We start from the raw sequence: 24,146 nt of genomic DNA, 5'->3' as shown, positions 1-24,146 counted from the left end.
AGTATCTGAACATCTGTTTTCTTTACCGCTGTTGTGTTATTTATTAGCCTGCAGTTCAAACTCAGAACATAAAAATTGAGAATAAAACTCATCTATCACTTCCCTAGCTTGTTTTATTTTTCTCATTTAGCCCTTTCTGAAGAAGAAGAATCCAATGCATGTTTTGATTTATGATACCTTGGTCTACTGTACCCATCTTAATCTTTCTCGCTGTTTTGGCTTTTTGATTGATATAGCTCTTGTGAGATAGTAAATGTTTACTTTGCTTTTATCCTTGATCCTTCCTTGAATTTGAATGAGAAACAATTTGCCTTCTTTGAATTTTAATGAGAATATCCATTGTAAACTCTACCACAACATAGGTTTCTGTCCACAGGAAATATGTATGAACACAATTACACTTCTTTGAACAGTACCAATTTACAAATTAGCGTGTTTGCTCATACAAAATGTTTTCATATTGATACAGTGCCAAGTTATAGTAAAGTAGATTTGCTAAAAAGTGCTTCTCTAAGATTTTCTGTTCTTACAGATCATTTCACATTTATGCAATACACAGTTCATGAATATTCCATAGATTTCTGAATGCACAATTCCATATTCTACAAAGGAACAAGTAATATTTTTATTCCATGCTGAAAAGAGAAGAAAGGAAACAACAACAAAGAAAAGGAAAGGAAACAACAAAGAAAACATCGTTTTGGGCTGTGGAGTCTTCTTTGAGTGTAAGCCTTACACCTGAAGAAGGCTCCACAGCCGAAACGATGTTTTCTTTCTTCTCTTTTCAGCATGGAATACACCTATTACTTGTTCCTTTGCAGCCTACGCATGCTGACGCAGCTCCCCACCTGAACTATTCCATATTCTATTTGATTTTGATTCCATATAACTTTAAATATTCCCCAGAGTTTCTCACATCTGTGAAAGGTGTACAAGGATGCTTTGTCTGAATTGTATCTAAATCCACACATTATTTTCATTTTCAAAGTATCAGAACAAATTGAAAAATGAATAGGCAAATCAACAGTAGCCTTCTTGTCACACAGAATAGTTATATATTTATTAGTTAATTCAACATTTATATCACAACAAGTTTTCATTTTAAATTCATTCATTTTAATACCTTTTTTAACTGTTTGATACTTTGCCTCCTGCCATCTCCAAAACCATTGTCTGCAGTATTATCAGACATAAATGTGTTTTATTTTGATAACACATTTGTTTTAAGGTGGCTTTGTGGGCAGTAGAGTAAATTTGTATACCTTGTACATAATTTAATTATTCATGGATTGATACAGGCTACTTTGTCTCTCTTTCCACCTCAATCCTTTTATTATCTTCAATCTACAATCTTCTAATTTTCCTTTTATGTTTTAATATCATATCAATAATTGTTTTAAAGAACTGTTCTCATTTCTATATGTCAGGCTCTTTTAGCCCATAGATTCTAGAAGTTAAAAACAATAATTATATTTCACAATTCAAAAACAAAAATCAATATTTATGATGCTGAGATTTTTATTTCATGTTAATGATTATCTCATGAAACAAATGATATTATGAATTTGGTCACCATGATGCCTGGCACAGTTTCAATCAACAAATCAAAGGATATAAAGACACAAATGAGTAAATGTGAATGAATGAAAAAAACAGCATTCTCTCTCTGAAGCTGCTATGCTCTGTGAAATATTTTGCTGATCTCAGGTTGTCTGAGTCCTTCTGCTGTGAATAATTGAAGTTGACTTTTTCATGGACTTTACAATGTCTTTATAAATCTTCTTCTAAGATTAAAAAAAATGCACACTTGCTAGAAAAAGTAAGCAGTGTACACTTTCTTTTATAACATATGAATGTGTATATGTTGTCTTTTCTTTTTCTTTATCTCCATTTAATAGGTGGATTTGCTTCTTCCCACAAAAATCACTGGCATTATCACCCAAGGTGCCAAAGATTTTGGCCATGTACAGTTTGTGGGCTCCTATAAGTTGGCATTCAGTAATGATGGGCTTCGATGGACCATATATCAGGATGAAAAGCAAAGAAAAGACAAGGTGAGGATTGAACTGCATGTTTTTTCTTCTACAAAGCAAAATTGTTCTAATAGAATGATTTCAAAAGGTAGCTGTGTATAGTAGCAGTGCATGGCACAGAGTGCTTTTCAGAACCCCGGTCTGCCTGGACTATTATAGTTTTTGTTAATATGATTTTCTTCAAGCAAGATCATGATTTAAACATACTGCTAATATGAAAAGTGGAAAAAAAAGAAAATACCAAAAAGCTATTAAGAAAAATCAATATGGAAAGTGTTGCATTAAAAGCGCTTGAATGGTCACCACAAAATGTGTGACATAAATATACAAGTATGTCAAATGGGATTACCCATTTAGAGTAAAAGAAAAATGAAGGATCAAGAGAAATGAAGTGACATTCCCGCAACAGGTCGCAAGTGAAACTATGATGTACAGAGACAAAAATGAAAGTCTAGGAGGAAATGCAGTGTTCATTGCTGTGTGGTCTTACATTGTCCTGCTAGGAAAATGAGCACTCCTGGGTTGGCTTGCAGGAACAGAGGAACTCCTTGATCAAGGGCTTTGTTTGTGTAATGCTCAGCAGGTGCGCCATGCAATTCAGTTTCACCAATTTGTTCTGAAGCTCAAGCTGTATATAAGGTGCTTTCATACCAACTAGGGGTCTTTATGAAAATATAAGTATAACAGTATAACAGTATAATGCAAAGGAACATGTAATAGGTTTATTCCATGCTGAAAAAAAAGAATAAAGAGGACACAACATTTTGGCAGTGGAGCTTTCTTCAGTATAACACTGTATAACACTGTCAAACAGGATTTTTATCAAATAGTATTCTTCCTAGTTCCCCCAAACACTCAGCAGGGCTGCACACTTTCACCTCTGGTGTTTTCTTGTTTTGTGAAATGCAGGGTCAGGCTGTCTCTCAATCTACATTTTCCATTTCCATTCAGTATTCTGTATCTCTTTATGCTGCTGCTATATTGTTATGTGTGGACATTGTCTCCCAATCCTTGCCTCTTCTGCTAACTGTTTTTCGTGATTTCAGGACTTTATTAGACTGGCTGTAGAAACATGAGGTGTTATGGCTGATGCTCTCCAATCTTTAGGTCATAGTAATTTTGTCATTGTTGTCTTGAATTTAATTTATGAATCCTTTGGTAGATGCTTGTAAGAAGTCTCACTGATTGTGAAAAGTTGGACAATTAAATTGTCCTGGTTTTAGAAATTCTGAAAACTTATTGATCTGCACCAGAGGCATTCTTGCGCTAAAGATTATTCCCCATCCCATGACATGTTTACCACTTCTCTGGTTGACTTCAACAACCCAGCAGTAAACCTAACACCAAAATACTCCACCATTATGTCCTCCACTATGTCAGATATTCTTCGGCTCAGATAAAACAGCAGTTTTGATGTGCATGTTATTTTGTCCTGAAATTCCTTGTGTTCTAGACACAGTAGTTGATGATTCCACAAATGGATCTGACCTACAGTAAGTAGCAGTCCTGGACCACTGTGGAGACTCAGTGGACTTGTTTTTCCTCACAGAGCTGTGATCCTCAATTTCTCTGGATCAGTCTGCTAATTGTTGATGCAGAACATTTCATTCTCCTGGCACTTTTTCCCAGACAGGGCACTTTCAAGTTGAGTCAGCATGCTTAGGCTGCAAAGGAACAAGTAAAGGTTTATTCCATACTGAAAGATAAAGAGAGGAGACAGTACATTTTGGTTGTGGAGCCTTCTTCTGGTGTCACACATTAACTATCTCTTTTCTTTACCTTTGAGCATAGAACAAACCTTTACCTGACACTTTTAATCATGCCAATAGCATTAGTCAAGTGAAGCATGGTCATATATTTTACAATTCTTTTTGAATGGTCATTGTTACAGATTCTTAATCAACACATTTTGGCAATTTTAACTCAAATTGTAAAGCTTTCACTCAACACTAACTGCCAGGTTTTTTTTAATGGACATACAGTACTGTAGATTTCATAAAGCTGCATATTGTTTGATCCCAAGGAGCTGTATTACTCAGCTAATGAAAAAAAATCTATGTTCTTAGTCTTAAAAACTAAGCCAAGTAAATTTTGTATGTGCCCAGTGAACTCCTAGGGCTTTTTTGTTGTTATCAATATTGTTATAAAAATAAGGGTAGAAAAGAACTGCTGCCGCCAGTGATAAATTATTAGATAAGGAGTTATCCAATCAAGACAGAACATCAGAAAAGAATCAGGTAATAATACCAGCTTGATGAGCACGTAAACTGTAAAGATTAAGAATACTTTCAATCTCTAAAGTCAGGGATTGCTACAAAGCAGTGTCTTTTGCTGTATCTTTCAGATGAGCTTGATACAAGTAATTGTTAGAAAGCTTGGACAGCACAAATATTGATTACAGAAAATAGCACTAACAGACAGCTATTAAACTACAGTATATACAGTTATTTATAGATAAGTAATTAATCAGAGCACTGTCTTCTACAGACATAGAAATCTCTGGAATTCTACCCTCATATACAAAACACTAAGCACTTTACGAGGCTAAAGGAGACCCTGTGTCCTATTAAACTAAATGGATAGTAACTAGGACAAAATCTGTGTACAAGGATGCTTACAAATGAAAGGGAACTAGGTTGCCTATTCTAATAATTTATCACCAGCTCAGAAGTGACAGCCTATGGATTCCAGAACAAGGAAATCAGAATTTCCAAATAAATAAAACAGCTATCTTACTAAAATAATAAGGCTCAGACAGCAGTACTCTTTTAGCAGTCAAATTGCCTGGTCAGAATTTGACTTCAAATCTGATTTCAAATCAGATAAGCATAGTCTCTCACAGTAAAATTCACATGAGCTGATAAGGATTACTGATAATGATAATGCCTCTGTGTTGTCCATTTTTTTATTCATCCTGTCCTGACACCTGTGAATTATTATTATTGATACTATTCCTTTGATCTTTTGTATCACATTTCCTGATCTCCCAATGATAGCTACAAACTGTTATTACACGTAAACACTACCCATTGTTTCATAATAAGTGCAAACAAGCTAGCCCAGCTAAAACTCAGCTGCAGCAGTATATCCACTATATTGCTTTATTGCTGTGCATTTCTTGTCAGTTTAGATAAAATGTGCATCACAATATGATTCAGTATTTGACTACTAATTTTTAATAGAAGCTGAAACTGTGAAGTTGATACAATATGTCTATTCCAGTTCAGTAGTATGAAAAGAATATTAGGCTGCTTCACTTAGTCTTTTTCTTACAGTACTTCTTAGGCTGCTTCACTTACTCCAGATGGTCAGTTTAAGTTTTACTCAAGCATGTCAACAGGAAGATTGCTTTGAATTAGTGTCTACAGTATGGCCCTTTTAAAGATGTAAAACACTGCACTTTATCATATGATTTATACAGCAAATGCCGACACATATTTGATTAACTTATTTTTTTCCCCTGCGAGACACCATTCAGACATTTTTGGTTAAGGGCCTATTGAATGTTAATGAGTCAGGGTGCAGGTGTGCTTTAGGTATGCTCCCTGTAAATGTTTAATGAAACATGCAGATATAAATTACAATAACACTGTCAAAATATCAGATAAGCTGAGGGACATTTTAAGTACTTTGAGAAAGTAAGAAAAGGGAAATTAGTGTAGGTGTAAATAAGTTACCGTGTGACTTGAAGGAACATAATACTCTAGAATCATGCCATCAAAGATGTTATAAAATTAAGTATCTCCTGTATTTGGCGTACTAATAATAGTTGAAAGCTGCATCAGTGTGGAGGCAGCAAAGGAACAAGTAAAAGTGTCCAATGAGTGAATAGCAGAAAAAACAATGTTTTGAAGTACAGTAGGTGCATGAGAATAAAGAGGAAGAGGTTTCATGGAACACGTCAGAGGAGTGAGGATCAAAGTTTGTACTGTCATCATTTTACGTCTCCTGGCTGTGATGACAGTGATGTTTCTCCGTGCTTCCTTTCATAAGGATTCCAGGACTTCTTTTCCAGAAAGCTATCAAATCATTAAGCTAAGTTCACACATTCCCCCAGATCAGTGCTTGACTACCGTATGTCCTTTCTAAATCTCTCCATTAATAGACAAATTTCTGCATTACACACTCCCCATCATTTCCCAGAATTCTGTACACAATCCTGTTCCTTTGAGATCCTTCCTCACCTCCCAAGCCCATTCTCACATTCTATTTCATTTGTTCTCCTTGCCTTATATTGCTGCCATCGCACTCATTGTCCCACACACCTGTATTTATCTTCTTTCCATGTGGAATTAACCGTTATTTGTTCTTATAGGGGTTATATGCCCTAGTAATAATGGGAAGAGCATTTTCTTGGTCTACTAATGTGCTGTATAATGATTTATAGGTTCTCCTCCCCTATGTGCAGTGAAAGTGATCAGCTTTGTAACTGTTCCTCCCGAATTCTGCATGCACAGCATCTTTACATCTGACACTTTGACTGCTTGTGCTGATGCAGCGTGAGAATGATTCTGAGGCTAGATCTGATAGAAATGCACATAATGGGCTACGCACCACTGTTAGAAATCTTGTTTATGGTTTTTAAATGAAATACATGTGTCAGTTTATATCCCATAAGCTAAACTGCTGACTACAGCGGGCAGAGAACTGTTTATAACACAGGCTTTTTTTTCAGAAGGATAAGAACTGTAACTCCAAGTCTCAGCCCTTAAAGTTTAAGAGTTTAACTCTGACAGGAGATCAGGCTTTCCCTTATGTTAATGTTAATGCAATTATTGTAATCTGTGGAAAAGGAAATGCATGTCTGATGCTATTTGTCTTCAGAAATATCTTTGGGTGTATTTCTAAATTCTGTCAATTTAAATAGCAAATCATTTGCACTGTGCACATTACTGAGAGTATGCACAGTACATTAAGGACTGCCCTGGTTCTGTAAGAATACTTTTATGTTACCTTCCATTCAAAGACAATTTTACAGTATGCGTGGCTCTGAAGAAAGCTGTGATAGCCAGGAAACACACCAATCTGAATATGCTGAAAGTCTGAAAATCTAAAGCTTGAAGAATTGAAAAATGAGGTAAACTTCCCAGATGATATAACGGCAACACCTGCAAGAACTACAAAATCATTTTATTAGCATAAATTCCATGGATTAATCTGTGCACGATAGATAAGATAGATAAGCTTGCATGATTTTGTTTTTTATCTAAAAGATTTATTTAACCAGACTTGAAAAAAAATGAAGTATCTGATATCTGAATGAAGTAAGTTTCACAAGAACAAAAACCTCAGTGCTCCCCCTGGGAACTGAACCAACAATGCTCCATTTATTACATTTATTTAGATAAATATTCCAGACCAATAGACTGAATTAGAATTTTGCACTTCAAAGACGGGCATTGGTTTTATTTTTTGGTTCAGCTTGATGTAGTTTTTGCAATTATTTTACTGACACAATACGTTGTTTATTGCTTGAGGGAGGAGTGCTATCACCAATTATTGTTACATTAATGGTTGCATGCAATTGACATGTTTTTCAATTTGCATATGAATTGTCATTCAGGTGGTTACACATACAAACTGTCCACTTCAGTATGCAGTACGGTGTCTTTTAGAAGAAAGTTAATAATTTCTGTGTACAAGATTATATTTGGATCAGTGCCATCAGATATAGAGAGCAATTTTCAACTCTGGTACCTCAATACGTGGCAAGACTGGTAGTGCATGTGGATGAAGAAAAGAGAGAAATTAAGGTTTTAAAAGAAGTAGGAATTTTCTTTAGAAACTTCATGAAGGTGGTTACAAATGCTTGTTCATTTTATACTGTTGGTTATTTATAAAAGACAGTGGCATGTGCAAGTATTGTTGTGTGTGCACCCACAAAGCAGATATCAGGCCAGTTGCAGTTTTAACTTGGCATTTTGCTGTGACATTTACATTCACAGAGCTGTGCTGAGGTTCACCTACATGGCAATTATACTGTAATTATAGCTATAGTTTCAATCTGCAATAGCCAAATTATTGTAATTGTAATTATACTATATCGTTTCAGTTATGATTTGGTTTTGAAGTTTGTTTCTTTTCAGAATGTCTTAATAGTTTGTGAGCCTCCATGTGCCAGGATTTTTGTTGAGTGACAATTGTAGCAGCGTTCTCAGATGATTCTTGAGATCAGAATCTCTCCAGCATATCAGGTCTAAAGCCTTTACCAGACAATGGAGGAAGAACTATACCCGCATCTGAAACCTAGGATCCATAGGAGTTTGGCTTGAATTCAATTATATTCTGAGCTCTATGTAAGCTCATATCCTATTATATGTGGCAAACTATGCCATCATATTCTTGTATTTTCAGGCCTCTTACCTCAAGTTATGTTCTGCTTCAGTACCCAGGAAGGTCAAAACAGACTCACCTTCTGGAAACAAATCTAAGTAACCTTAATGCAGCTTTTCCACATTTCCTGGCATAGGCCAGTTTTCCCCGGAGACAGTCTGGTTTTACATGCTTGGAAGATTCTGAACAATGTGCGTTGGAAAATTAAATTATTTTAAAATACTTTTCCCGTGCATACTGTATTCCTTTTTGCATTACAGTACTTATTGTCAGGTTACATAGAATAAAAAAGAAAGTGCGATCGTCGTGGTTCCACACGGGCTCGTGCCCTCGCCACTCCAGCCTACTGGGTCATCCCGCAACACCTGGGCGTGAACCTGGGTCTCCAGCGTAACGCCACAGGGAACCAGCCGAGTGAGCTAAAGGAGACCACCCTCAGACCAGGCGGCTGAGGTCCCTGCTATGCGCAGGGAGAGGCGATGACGTCACCAAACTAGCTCCACTACAAAAGCATCCCTTCATTTTCTTACTGCTTCATCTTACTCAGTGTCATGGGCGAGCAAAAGCCTATCCCAGCAAGAGACAGGTGCGAGACAGGATGACGGTTTGTCACAGGCACACACCGACACAAACACAAATATGCACACACTCACACCAAGGCCAATTATCCTCAAAGCCAATTAACCTACCAGTTTGCGTTTGAACTGTGGGAGGAAACTGGAGCAGCTTCTGATCAGGGAGAACATAAAAAACTCCAAGCAAACAGCACCCCAGGTCAGGTATCCAACCCAGGGCCCCAGTGCTGCAAGGCAGCAATGCTAAACACTGCATTGTTTATTAATTAATGTTGAATATTTTGTACTATTGTACAGCCACAATGTAATTGTAGCTGTAGTAGGTGTGTTATTCTAATTGTAATCGCAACTAGAAACGCAGATAATTGTAATTGAGATTCTAATTGTATTATGCTCTGCAATAGAGAGATGAGTAGTTTCATTTTCAATAAGTTTTTTATTTAAATGTATTTAAATGTAAGCCTCCATTTGGCAGAGCTTTCTAAGTAAGAGTGCTAACTGATATGACACTAACAATTTCAATCAGGGATAGCCTGTATTTGCCTGTAGTGCTGGCTTAGCCTAGGGTGGCTAAATGCAGAAATAATACACAGAGCAACATAAGATGTAATGCACAAACAAAAGAAATACCCTTGTACCAATTCTACACATTCCTGAATATTTTGCACTATTTCGAAACATATCTTTGAATTCATATATTATCTGTCCTTGCCAGCTAACCCCAGGGCTGTTGTCTGTACCAGGTTTAACTTGGCAGATTGGTTACAATCTTTTTTCTGTATAAATGGAAAAGGTATATTTGTTCTGTATATTCCAATACCAGGGGGCTGCAAGAGTTACCTGACTGGAAGGTGAAAAATTATTTCTCAGCTGGTGAAGTTTTTTGTTGTTGCTGTTGAACAGAATTCTTTACTTGGACAGATGGTTCTGTTAGATTCTGGTTGCTTTCACATTCACTTTAATTCTTATACTGTCACCTTTTCTGGTGTTTTAAATAATGCAGAGTGTTAAAATTGCAGCTATAATTAAAGTCTTACAGCTATGAGCGGTTAGCAAAGGTCTCAAACAAGGTCTCCTGTCACATGAGGGTATAATTCTAGAAATGTAATTCTATATGCAGCCAGCTGGGACATAAAGCCTAGGGTGCCCATCTTTGCTGAAGATGAAATATTCAACTTAGGTATGTGTTAACTTAAACACTAGAGAAAAAAACACTGTCATATGCAAACATTCCTAGAATGGCAACATGGGAACTTTGATACTGTACGTCCACAGAAACAATCATGCGCAATTGTAATTGATAAGTATCTTAAGATGCAGCAAGATGCGGTAGTGAATTAATTAGAATGGTAACCCTGTCACTTACTGGGGTCAAGGGTTTCAGTCAGGGTTCATTATAACTTGCATCTTTATAGTGAATATGGTATTCTAAGTTTAACACCTATTGGTTTCCATTTTTTGCGCCATTGTTGGCAACCTCTGTAGGCAGTTGATAGAATAAATCCTTGGGTTAGCTTTTTGAGAAGGGTGGTTGCTCCAGGAAATGAGGAGGATTAGGGCTGCTGGCGAGTCTTTGCTGTGTTGTATCTTCTTTAAGGCTGAAAGATTTATTCACAGTTTTCTTTTTTTCAAGGACTAAAAAAAGTTCAAAGACAATTTTTCAAAGCAGCATTGGTCAAGCAAGGAAGTCAGGGACATGTCAGTGACCCTTCTAAAGACTTAAATAATTGGATGTTTCAACTCTTAGCCAGCAGGTCATTTCTGTAATGGTTAATCCTGACATTTTCACTCTGGAATCAATACTGAAAAACGGTAGTTCTGCGGGTCATTTGGAAGACATGCAGTGATGTGTAAAGCAATGGCTTCATCAGTTCTGCTCCCTGCGAGTAAACTTTGCTTAATTTGTGCCAGAGCACGTCTCAGATTTAGACTGTCCACACAGCACAGTGTCCACAGCTCCTTGTGACATGAAAAATTTAGATCTGTACAATTGTACGATTTCTGCATTTAAAACTACTTTAAAAATAGACTAATATAGCAGCTGTGCATGCTGCTAGTGTAGTAACATGCAGTGCGACCCCCTCCACTCCAGTGAAAAACAGTGAAAGGCACTGTGGATAAAGCCTGTGGAACATTCACAAAATAAGGTGCACTTGAAGAAGGCACTTGTAGCCATTTGTAGTATTTTGAAAGAAGCTATAGAGGACACTTTTGTGCAGATCATTGTCAATGATCGATCTGAGAAAATATCCATCGCAGAGTTTTCTGAATTACTTCTGAAGAGGTTAAACATCATAAATCTGCTTATGGTTTTGTAGAAGAACCTGTCAGGAATAGAATGAGGTTGAAATGGGATGGATTTGCATTCGGATGTTGCATACTACTTAACTAAATTTCAACATCACATTTCTTCAGGAATAAGGAGAGAAATGCTTTAGAAGATAGTACAGTGCTTCTTAAAATCTGGCTAGTGCATCCCTACCAAAGAAAGGTCTGTCAGAGTGTAGATATTTTAAAAAAAGTATATAATAGCATACAATTATATTTGAAATCACTATTTAAAGAATGTTTTTAAGTTACTTTGTTAGCCCATTTTGAAAAAGAAGTGGTTTAATCATGCATTGAAAGTGAATTATATCGATGCGATGCATGTGTCATAATTAAGTTTCTCCCATTCACATTGAGCTCTGGCATCTCTTAATTTACAAATTAAGCACTGGGGTAAACATGTAGTTAAACTACAGATTGAAAATGAAAAGTAGAAAAAAAAATCAAGCTTTCAATATAATATAATGGTGCTTTCTGGCCTTTAAATAATTTAACTTTTCTTTATTAATCATTAACCTTTTAAACCACTACTGTGCCTTTACTAGGATACTAGCAAAGGCATAGTACTGGTCTTAAAAAGTTAATGATTATTAAAGAAAAGTTGAATTTATTTCTAAATAGTGAATGTGCAAAAGCATTATTTGGAATCATTCCACTAGCTGCAGAATATAAATCTCCAAAGTGTGGTGTGGTTGTGTATTTTTAAAAGCTTTCATATTGCTAGGAAGGTGGAAGAGTCTTTCATGTGGTTTCACAACAGTAGTTTTGTCAATGAATAGTTACTTTGTAGAGAACTGATAACAACCGTTATGCATTCAACAATTTAGTATAATCCTAATATTTCAAACACTGCTTATTATGGAAGTGCAATAGAATAAAACAACCTAGAATGTTTGAAAAGAGGACAGTGAAGCTCGATATTTTTCATCATGACCAGCTTGAAATTTTGCTTTACTACATTAATTCTACAGTAGATTATAGATCCTATGGAGTTAATGAGGCATGTCAGGTGGAAATGTTAATTTCAGTTTATAACCTTCCGAATGGTCTTACTTCTGTGAACTTTAGTAATGACATAACCTTTGCTATTAAAACATGGGGGTTATAAAACCACAGTAATTCCATGCTTCCACACTGTGAAATGTTATTGTATTTTTCGGGGGAATGTGATGAAAATCTGAAAAAATGAACAGTACTCAGCTCTGGCAGGTGTTTTTGTACATCCTTGGGAGAACTGCTGTATTGTCCCCTCGGCGTTCCTGTGATTAATGACAGCAGCATACTATGATAGCAGTTTAGGCAGCCTCAGCTGTGCTTTTCAGTAACTCCCCTGTCACTTGTGCACACCTCTACTACTCATCAAAGCTTGCAGTCCCTTGCCTGGTCACTTATAAGAGGCCCAGGAAACAAGTCAATATCCTTCAGGTATGCATCCAGGCCCTTTCTCTTTTGTTAAATCAATATGGAATCAATATTTCCCTGCGCCTTTCTTTACTCTCAAAGTTATGCAAAGTGACAAATTGTTAACATTTGTTCTTGTCACGATTATAGTCCCTCCTCCTTAAGGGTGCTCCAGCTCTTTCACTTCAGACTTCATTCTGTGCACCTGATCCCTTTTACCTAGCCCATCTTAAAAGCCAGGTGCTGACGTTCAGCCTGGCTCTGCATCTGGTTTCCTCACCGTGCGAGTCCGGGACCTGGAAACGCCTGGTCCCGTTAAGGTTTTAACCTCTGTTCCTGTTCCTTGGCCGCCGGTTCCGACTCGGTTCGTGTTTTTAATTCCTTGTTTGGATGAATCACCTGACTATGGACTTTCTTGTGTTTTTGGATTCCCACTATGGATTACTTTTGGATTGTTTGCCTCGGCCACACCTTCCCCGTGCACCAGCACTTTGGACACGCCCCCCCTGTTTTCAGCCCCGTATCCCTGCATGACCTTTTCCTAGTGTTTCCCACTTCTTCGGATTGTGTCGTCCGCATAGGGACCGGAAAGAACTGTTCGTTACAGTTCTAACAACCAAAGATTTAAACTTGAAGATTAAAAGTGGCATTTTCAGTTTATAACCTTCAGAATGGTCTTACTTCTGTGAACTTTAGTAATGACATAACCTTTGCTATTAAAACATGGGGGTATCAGTCATGGAATTAAATAACATATGTCAATATGTGAGGCTGCATTCGTGACACCAAACTTATTGTGATTTCATAACAAAACAGTGCTATAAAAAATGGTAGTATATCACAATGCTCCCAGACTATTTTTTTCCTGCTTGATTTTTAAAATGTATTCCTGTTTATGCATTCATTGTAATGTTGTTTTTCATCAGATTTATATTGGCGTAATGTAAAATACTCAAAGTAGGGCTTTAGTAGATGCAATCTGCCACTTTAAACATTATTCAAGGTTTTAAATTAACTCTAGGATATGTATAGATATGCAGTATCTATATACAGTACCTACATTGTGGTTTGTTAATACTAAGTAAAACAGAAAACTTTGCTTCTGTCAATGTAATGAAAAAAAATAATATTGTTAGAAATAGGGGGTTATGAAAATGGTGAATAACAGTAATTGACTTAGTCAATAACAAAAATAAATAAGCATAGCCCCCTGATTTGTCCAAGAATGTACTGTATAACCAAGCAGTTGGTACAGTTACGGGCTGGTGAACTAGCTCATCTCTGGCACAGCTTTGGTGAAAAGAGTAAGAAATCAGACTGGGTTAAACAATAACCAGTGAACACACTAAATAGTGTGACAATACACACACTGCTCTAAATACAATATAAACCTACTGTACAAGACCCACATTAACTTATGTGCAGTACAAATTTACAGACAAGGTGTTTCAGAGACCAATATCTAGACTACCCAGAAAACCCCAGACTACTACCAAGTATTTGATTCTTAAATAATACTACAGAGGCCAAAAGAAGAGATATTGTAGATGCTTTCTACACTAGAAGATTCTTTTGATCAGTGTGTCTCAGCACAATTAAGTAAACATCTCTTGGTTTGAAACTCTAGGAAGTGGAAATATTGACACTAGTTAGGTTTTATTCATTGTGTCAAGATTCTTAGACCATTGTCACCTACCTCAGCATGTTATAATATCACTCAAAAATATACTGCAGTATAGCTCCCTTGAACCTCTTGAACACACATTTGCTTGTCTTGTCAAAATATAAACTCTACAATATTGCAATAATAAAAACGTATAGAGGGTTAGTAGAAAATGGATTACTGTAAATGTGTAAAGTGTTTTACTGATCATTTTAAAGCATAATACATAGTTTTGAATGTCTCAGTCCTTCTGTGCTTTTGTAAACAGTGAAAACTAGGATACATACAGTATATTAACAAACTGAGTTTACTGTAGATCTGTAGGTGTAGTGGTGCACCATTCCAGTCCAGGAGGTCCAAAGAGTCTTTAATTCCGTAATTGAGCTATTTCCTTAATTGGGCTTTTCTGCACTTTTCAAAAGCAATGAAGATTTTTAAGTGGCCTGAAAGACTTACAGGATTTTGTCCCTGGAGAATTGGAGAGGTACACTTCTAGCTTGGAAAGCCAACCACAGTTCACCCTGTCTAATACAGTAGGTCACACTTGAGTCATCAACTTATTAAGACAAATATGAGAAATAGAGTATTGATCAATTTTAGTACAATGATCGTTACAGTTTTCTGGACACTTCACTTAAAGCGCTTTACAAGTAATGGGACTCCATCCCTCACCACCACCAATGTACAGCCCCCCCCCGGATGACACAAAGGCAGCCAAAGTGCACCAGTATGCTCAACACACATCAGCTATCGGTGGGGAGGAGAACAGAGTAATGAAGCCAATTCATAGATGGGGATTATTAGGAGGCCGTTATTGGAACAGATGTGGCCACCTCTGATTTATGGATTAGGTCGTAGTCTACAATAAAAAATAGTCATGTCCTGATCTGAAGAGAACCCTTTGCCCCCAGTTATGGATTTATGTAACGTCCTACCAGAAATGCTCAGACATTTTCCTAGAGCCATCCTCTTCTCATCCCCCACATACTCTGTCATTCACTTCTATTATGCTAGCACTGGTAAACACTACTTTGCTTTAGTCCTTTTTGACTTTATTATGTTATTACGTTCCTTTTTTATCCATTCATCGGTCATCCTGGTCTTTACAATGTCTTCAACAAAATTGACACTGTTCAAGTCTCTAGACTGCAGGGATGCAGTTCCTGTCAAATTTCAATCAGCGCAGGCTCTTCTTTCTCTCCAGACCTTCCATTGTGCCACACCCATAGACTGTCTCACTTTTTTATCTCATCTCTCTCATGTGGCCAGTGTGGTTATGTTACCTTAAGAAGAATGACATAGGGTAGTCTGAGAGTCTGAGTGCTGAGTCTGAGACTTCTGGTTTTCAATACAATTTAACACAGAGCTTTTTCTGTCCTGAAGAAGACTCCACAGCCGAAACGTTGGGTTTTATCTCTTCTCTTTTCAGCATGGAATAAACCTATTACTTGTTCCTAAAAATTCAGTCAGTCGGTCAGGCAGGTAGGCAGGCAGGCAGGCCAATGCAGGCTTTGAAAGAATTACAGAACTCAGTGGCTGACATGGGACAAAATGTCCATGGGTCAAAAATATCCTAGTCGCTCCACAAAGAGGGCTTCTATGGAACTAAACAAAAAGTCTCAAGTCCAAATAATGTTTACAACAAATTACCTGATTGATTCTGAAAACATGCAGCAGAAGGTTTTATGGTTCTACATGCAATGTTACATCTGCCGCAAACCCACCATAGTCAGTTAATCAGTCAACACCATCTCGACGAGCACGGTAATGGCAGCATTATGTTACAATTGTGCTTCTCACCAGCAGGGACTAGGAAGCTTGTCACGTCTTACATCAACATAGATGGAGCAATATACTGGCAAATCTCAAAGGAAAATGCTCTGCTCCAGACTTAAAACTAGGACAAAAATTTTAGTAGTACACTTTTTAGTAGTACAATGACCCAAAACAGAAACAAAGATTGAGAACAAGAAAATAAATGTTCTTCAGTGGCACTGTCAAAGTCCTGACTTGCATCCTATTACAAAATTATGGGAGACTTGGAAATTGCTGCCCATAAGCAACGTCCAAGAGCCTTAAGAGAGCTTGAGCACATCTGCCATGAAGAATGGGCAAAACTGAACCACTTGAAAGGTTGGTAGAGATCAACCGAAAAAAGACTGTTGATTCTACCAGATATTTAGTTCACGGGTCTGAATACTTATGCAATCAATATATTTTTTTCTCTTTTATTCTCCTGACAATTACTGTAACTTTTCTTGTCCTCTGAAGTCTTCAGTCTACATATTTCATTTTTGAATAATATATTAAGTTCTTATCTAATATATTAATAACATCATCTCTGTACTCTGCTACTTTTAAATGCACCAAGGTGTGCACAGTGCCCCCTTCACTCATTGTTGCCTTCATTGTTCATGTGAAGATGTAACAGATGGAGTTAAAAGTACATAGCTTTAGCCATTTCAAGCAGACTGTTTTTTTCATGTTTACTCGACAGCTGCTCTTGTGTGCTGACATTCTCACAAGAAGCGTTTGGATGCCCATTTAGGACTGTGACAGCAGCATTATTACAGGAACATTTTCTCTACTGGTGCTTTCCTAATGTGTCGTAGCAGTAATTAGAAAAGAATTTCAACTAATTTGTGACCTTTGCTATACATAAACTAATATCTGTCTGGAAATAGTAGATTGAGATAGTTTTGGATAATCTTCTATGTTGAAAAGTTTCTAATATGCTAGTTTTGAAGGAGACACTACTTTTACAATTATGTTATTACAGCTTGTAATGGATGTCATTTCTGTGAATCAGACTGTATGCCTCACAATACATCTGTTTCTATAAAAGCATTTTTCTACAAAAAAAAGCTCACAAGTAACAGATACAGGAAGCCATGTACCAGTGACATTTAGCTTTGTCAATAAGACCTTGAAGTTAAAAACAAGCATATGAGGAATGCTTTTATGTCCAAGAAAATGCTTTTATCTAAAAAGTATTTATTATTTTTGTAATCTAAATGTATATTTGTACTTATAATGTATCCGTTTTTTTTACCTTTAATGTTTTCTGTCCACATGTTCTTCAGTCATTTAGAAAAATAAAATATCCTTTAAAAAAATCAAGGGCAGACAGTACGTTAGGCTATGCTGTTCATATGTTGTTTTTACAAAATTTTTTGCTACTTTTGGTTGTTCCTTGGCTTAAGTATTGTATATACTGTTGTACAAAAGGACTTCACTTTTTTTCTTTATTCTACTTTTTTATTCTATTTTATTCTACCTTAATTATTTTCCTTTTGTGTGTGTACACAATTATAACATTTTCAGTCCTCTACTGAAACTTTAGTCTTTTTGTTTTAAGTTGATAGTTCATTCTAATAGATCTAATTTTTGCAGTACAGAAAATAGCCTTTAAGCTTTCGGTGTATTGAGAGGTATAAATTATGTTAAGGACAAGAAACACCCGATTAGATGAGTTTGGTAAATGTGGTTAATTAGTTACACTTCTATTATATATGAGTTCCAAGGGCACTTCTGATTTACTAAAAGGCTAATGCGCTAATCAATTCTAAAAGACCAGTACTGCCAATAATTCTTTACCATCGTATTTACTATTTTCATAACCTTGCGGACACAGACGAGTTATTAGCAGTTATTGTTGCCCCTGAACAGCTGGGATCACACTTTTAAAGATTCTGATCATCATGAGTCAACAATTGCTCAATTACACGGTTCAGTAATTATCAGTCAATCAAAGCTGTACTAATAACAGTCAAAGTTCTTTAAAAAATGAAAAACACTTTTGGAGGCTTTGAGTAAATTATTAATGTTCATGACATACATGTGGACAATGTCTTAGATGTCTTAAGAGTTTTGCATGGCTGTGTATAAAACAAAGATCTTCTAAGATTAGCATGAAATGAATAAAGATCAAATATTTGGCCAACATACTGCCTGTAAGACATGACTTCTGATATTATAATATACAAATGAGCACTTTTCTGTTCATTTTAGCTATTCATTTTGCAGGGAAGACTGTATATGTATATATGTTCAGGTGGGTAGCTGCGTCAGCATGTGTAGGCTGCAAAGGAACAAGTAATAGGTTTATTCCATGCTGAAAAAAAGAAGAAAGAAAACATGACGTTCCGGCCATGGAGCCTTCTTCAGGTGAAGAAGGCTCCACGGCTGAAACGTTGTGTTTTCTTTCTTCTTTTTTTCAGCATAGAATAAACCTATTACTTGTATGTCTATACTGTATATGGTATTTGTATTCATATTAAGCAAGTTAAGGTACTATAACTGTTTTTTCTGCTTTAATTGTATGTTTTAAAAAGTGTCAGGAAATCCCATAATCATTTTAATTGGAAAAATGTAATCCACCTATGTCTATAAACAAAACTTTGCAAGTGCAAAAAAAAAGCTTTTCAGATACAAAGCCACTAATTATTCCTTTTCAATAAGATATCTATATTTATCTGTCATAATATATATATATAACACCATGTAGAATTGTAAATATTTTTTGCAGTTTAGAAATTCAGAGATTATGAGCTTGTTCAACCTCAGGATTAGTTAACATATATGTTTCTGTATTGTTATTTACTTGCCCTTAATAATTTTCCTTCAGCATTCTTTGAAATACTGCTTCCATTTATCTCTAGCTTTCTGTGCTTCCTGCATTATTTAATGGTTGTTGAGGGTTTAAAATAATTTATTAAGATGACATAAACTCTAACAGATTTCTAACAAAAAGACATTCTTAAAATAGTTTGTCTTTCCAACCAACCATGAGTTGAATGCAAATGAGTACATTCAACTTATTTATTATTTATAGTAAAGGTTTAGAGTAAAGGTGACAAAATAACTGATTCATAAAAAGTACATGTATTTTCTATCGAGCTGAAGCATGCCTGGAGAAGTGAAATTTCCTGATGTACTAAATGGTGGTAATTTGGACATAATAGTATTATATACTGTAAGTACAGATCACGGTAGCTGTTATACACAGTGTCTAAAACCTTATCTAATAAACTAATTATGTTCAAAAGCTCCACACAAAATAGCCATGAGGTAAATAAGCTGATGCTAAGAGGCAGCAGTTGAAAATGGTAACAGAGTGACATATAACAACAGGGTAGTGAGCAAACAATGTAACAAATACACAGGTTGACACGGTTAAGAAATATTTTACTAGAGTATTTTTACTATTATCCACCCATACTTTGTCATTTTACATCACAGAAATAGCAATAAGAACTAAGAAAAAGATGCCTTTTCAATCTGGTTGATGAAATTCCAGATGCATGTTGGTCTCTCAAGAGGAACTAATGCAGTCTAAAATGGGGTGAGAATACAGTTTGTATTCACAGCAGAACAACTTATTGAAGCATCGGGAGTCTGGTTCATGCTCAGCAAGTTAAAAAAAGTGTTGAGTGAGGGTCAATTTGTTTGGAAGTTTCTGTGTTCAGGTTTGATTTCTACACTCTGTAAAATCATATTGATTTCTTCTTTTCTTCTGTAGCTTTATGGTGTTGAGAAGAAAAAATGTACTCTATATTTATATCCTCTGACTAGGCATTATTGTGTCAGCATGCCCAATAATTTAAAAAAATCTTATAATGACCTTACTGTAGCACTGCACTTGCTGCTCCTTTCATCTTACTTCTACAATTCAGTAATCTGTATTAGTATTTGTGTGTATAAAGTATGTGCTGTGTTTGGAAATGGCTTGTCAGATTTTGGCGTGTCACTCAACTATATTACAGGTCCTTATTTGTACTTCACATCCTATTTTGCATATGTGCACATTAGTGTAAAGTAGATTGGTACACAGTATTACAGCATTTTTGGTCTCCATGCTGGTAACTCCTCTGTTTCCACAAGGTTACGGGAATAGCCATGTGGTGTGTTACAGGTCATGTTCTGCAGGGAGGTGGAGCCCTTGTTAGAGAGACACGCATTGAAATGCGAGCACACCTGAAAAGAATTGATTTGACAAGACTCATCTAGAGGCCTGCATATGTGAACAAGTTGAGTACTTCCCTTAGTGGAGACCCATTTCCATACATGTTGGGGCTAGGCAGTTAAGATAAGATAAGATCATTTTATTGGCCACATACGATTTCTTGCTTTAGGAATTCGTCTTTTCGCATACCCCAACTTGCTCTCCATGAGATACACAGACAGGGAGAGAAGCTTGGGGTTAGAGCACAGGGTCAGCCATTGTACAGCGCCCCTAGAGCAGCTGGGGTTAAGGGCCTTGCTCAGGAGCCCAACTGGCCGCAGGATTTGAACCGGCAACCTTCCAGCAAAGGGTGCAGATCCTTAGCCACAGAGCCACTGCACCGCCCTATAAATCAATTCTGTGTTTACTAATACATTTTATACATAGGCAATTTCATTCAAGGACTCTGTGTATTACAGTAAGGGAAGTCCAAATTTCATCAGCAAGACTCATCAACACAACACACAACACAATGACAAATGACCCTGAGTGGAGACGAAGCCAGGACATCCATCTTGCACTGGGTGGATTCCAGAGCAGACGGAAGATCAAGTCTCCCATTTCCATACATGCTGGGGCTAGGCAGTTGCCAGGCCAAAGTAGTGAGAGCAGTGGGCGCTCAGATAGAGCAAGTCTGGGCTACGAGAGAAAGAAGCTGATGCCCCCAATAAGGAGAAAAGAAAGTACGAGCGACAATCTAGGAGGAGATTGTAAATAGATTGAGGGAATCCTGGAAGGGATGGGAAAAAAGCTGCAGTTCTGCACGGGAACAGTCTGCAGCCTGTTATTGTGTGTGAGAACAGGGCTGTCCAGTGAGTCCACTATATGTGAGTGTGAGTTATTGTGTTAGTGTTTATATGATTGTTAGTGAGATGAGACAGAGAGAAAGGTGCAGTAGAGGAGCATGAGTGATCCCCGCAGGGAGGCTTAGCGTCAACAAGTGAAGGAGTAAGAGAACTTGCCGGTTTTGAGAGTTAGCAGTGGGGGCCAGGCATTAGAGAAGGTGTGCTGGTAACTGTGGAAGTGTGTACAGCCTGAGATGGAACAGGGAAGCATCAGAGTGGTTGTGCGAGTTCTAATTAGAGTGTGGGTGGACTCTGAGTGCGAGAGTAAAGTGCTGGAGATTGTAGAGAGCGTGAGACCCAGCCTGGTGGCATCAAGAGATGATAAAGAGCAAGTAATAGGTTTATTCCATGCGGAAAAGAGAAGAAAGAAAACACAACGTTTCGGCCGTGGAGCCTTCTTCAGGTGTGAGAAAGACAGGGGAGTAAGCAAAGGTAATGTAGCGGGAAAAGAAAAGCTGGGAGAGAGGAGGAGCGAGGGGTGGGAGCAGGGGACAGAAAGAGAGGCCAATCAAGAGGTGTGAAGTCAGGATAGGTGAAGTTAAGTGAGAAATGAAACCTACAATGAATAGAGAGAATTTAGAAGAAAAGTAGTCTGTCGTTAAGAGAATGGGGAAGGTGTGATCCTAGTCTTTCTGATGTATGAGTTCGGAAAACCGTCTTTGAGAACACAGATGGAGAGATTAGAGTGGTCATGGCTGTCAGAGGTGAAAACAGAAACAATGGGCTTGGAGAGATCTATAATCTTCACAGCAATAACATGTTCTCTGAAGCGGTCTCTGAGTCTCCTTCCTGTTTCTCCAATGTAGATGGCTGGGCATCTACTGCAAGAGATACAGTAAATAAGGTTGCTGGAGGTACAAGATGCCATCTGGGTGATCCAGAATTAATATCAAAAACAGATGATCGTAGTGTAAACAAGTTATTATTTCCTCCTGTCACTTACAGTACGTGATATAGAAACAAGGGTCCTTTAAATTCTCTAGTAGATATTTAATACAAATTCTCTTCCAAAGTAACTGTTCAAACTGCACTTCACTAATTCTTTGCTGCTGCCTTCACATGATATTTTCTGTATTTCTGAAATTGCTCCAGAGCTTAGCATTCCAGTCTGAGGAGTTATCATACATTATGCCTTTGATCTCTTATTCCTATTTTCCCTTGGAAAATGCCCTTGGAGATATTTTTTCTGCTTCTCTGAAATCTGTACATTATAGGTCTTAAAGGAATATCCTACACTGTCAGGCTTATAGCCTGAACCTTTTAAACTTTGAGCAGAGAAGATGACGAGGGGACCAGAATCAAGTGTTCAAAATCCTGAAAGGCACTGACATAGTGAGCAAAGTGGTGTTTTCAGGAAACAGTGAAACAAAAACCAGAGGTCACAAGGGAAAATGACAGAGAAATGCATTTCAAACTCCAAACAGGAGCCATTTCTTACTTACTCTAAGGGTTGTGAGAAATAGAACAAGCTTTCTAGTCATGCTGTCAAAGCCAATACCTGGCTTCGCTTTTTACTAAATGTCTGAATGAGATTCTAAGACCAGTTAGCTTCTGAAAACCCTAGCTAGATAGGATGAATGGCCTTCTCTCATTTGTTACGTTTCTTATGTTCTTAGGTGTTTTAATCTCACTTGCATCTTGTTACGTAGTATGGAATACTGCTATTTTTTATTAATTTAAAGCTGATGAAGACTAATAAATTGTGGTATTGTCCCAACTGAAGATTACCGTTTTACCCTCAGAGGACTTGTTATCACTACTGGTGTATACTGTATCTTCCATTAAAATTAATGAGTGTGCCTGAACTGTTATAACACTGGTATCACACACAGTCCCTGTGAGGCGTAGACCTCGGCTTAACACGTAAACCACTCAGCTTACCCGTTCTACACCACACCCCCGGCACTGTCCTATTTCGGGTAGTCCTTGCGTTTCCCTCATTGCTCAGTATTGGGTTTTTACCTGCTCCAAGCTATTCTCTGCCTTTTGGTTTGCGTCCTTTGTGCTACGGATTTTCAGACTCTGCATTTCTTGGACTATGATTTGATGATTTTGGCTCTTGGACTTGGCGTTTGTGTTATTTATCTGCTTCGTTTCCTGAACTCTTTTGGCTAGTACTTTGACTACGGTCTGTGGAATCCAGATTTCAGCTTTTGCTTTGGTGATCACTTTAAACCTTTCCCAGAAGTCTTTTCCTGAAACTCCGCACAGGATCCTCCTATGCCCTATCGTCACGCCCAGGCAGCTGAGCGTAACATATACTGAGAGGCATTAAAAACGTTTGAATTTTATTTTCATTTATTGGGTTTTTAATCTCTCTCAGTATTTAAAAAAGAAACATTTTAGGGGTTGTGGGATATGTTTTGTATGTTTCATATTCAAAAAGTTCTATAAGGGCAGTATTTTCTTTGGCTCCCAAGCACTATTTAAAACTCTTTTCAGAAATACACCTGTGTGTAATGGTGTTATTTACATGCTGTGAGTAGAATGACTCAATCTGTTAATATTTATAACACGTATATAAATTCATTTTTTTTTTCTTGATGCTATTTGTTCCAATCATAGTTAGAATTTAGGTTCACTAGCATATTTGTTAAGTACATACTTTGAACATTCAGCCTCTTCATAACTGTCATTATGGCAAATTAAGACATAATTATACACAGTACCAGCAGAAAAATGAAGCTTTTTATAGTCCAACTTAAAAATTTAGGGAAAACCTTTTTTTATACTTTAATTTAGTTAACTTCCTGTGCATATACTTGTCACATGAATCTATAAAATGTGTTTCTTTTTCCAGTTTTCCCTTTGTTATATACAGTATTTTTTGTCAGTAATAATATTATCACTGGAGCTAAGATGATTAATCGTATAACTCTCTTTGTGGCCATTGTGATATGAGACTGCTAATGTTTTTATATGTTCCTTAATAAAGTGGGTTAGAAAGCAATCCCTTGCCACCAG

At 37.0% G+C, this 24,146-nt stretch overlaps 1 protein-coding gene across 3 annotated transcripts in view; it reads left to right on the top strand.

Moving 5' to 3' along the window:
• LOC102697668 (EGF-like repeat and discoidin I-like domain-containing protein 3) overlaps positions 1-24,146 on the top strand; it is a 261,705-nt gene that overhangs the window by 216,413 nt on the left and 21,146 nt on the right. For all 3 annotated transcript variants that reach the window (XM_015360994.2, XM_015360984.2, XM_006626513.3), the window contains one exon: positions 1,899-2,054. In XM_015360994.2, the coding sequence (XP_015216480.1) occupies positions 1,899-2,054 (156 nt within the window). The remainder of the gene's footprint in view (positions 1-1,898; positions 2,055-24,146) is intronic.

Source organism: Lepisosteus oculatus, chromosome 3 (assembly GCF_040954835.1).
Source record: "Lepisosteus oculatus isolate fLepOcu1 chromosome 3, fLepOcu1.hap2, whole genome shotgun sequence".
Lineage (NCBI taxonomy): Eukaryota > Metazoa > Chordata > Actinopteri > Semionotiformes > Lepisosteidae > Lepisosteus > Lepisosteus oculatus.
The sequence above is the reverse complement of the archived record's forward strand: the minus strand, read 5'-3'. Positions and strand labels throughout refer to the sequence as shown.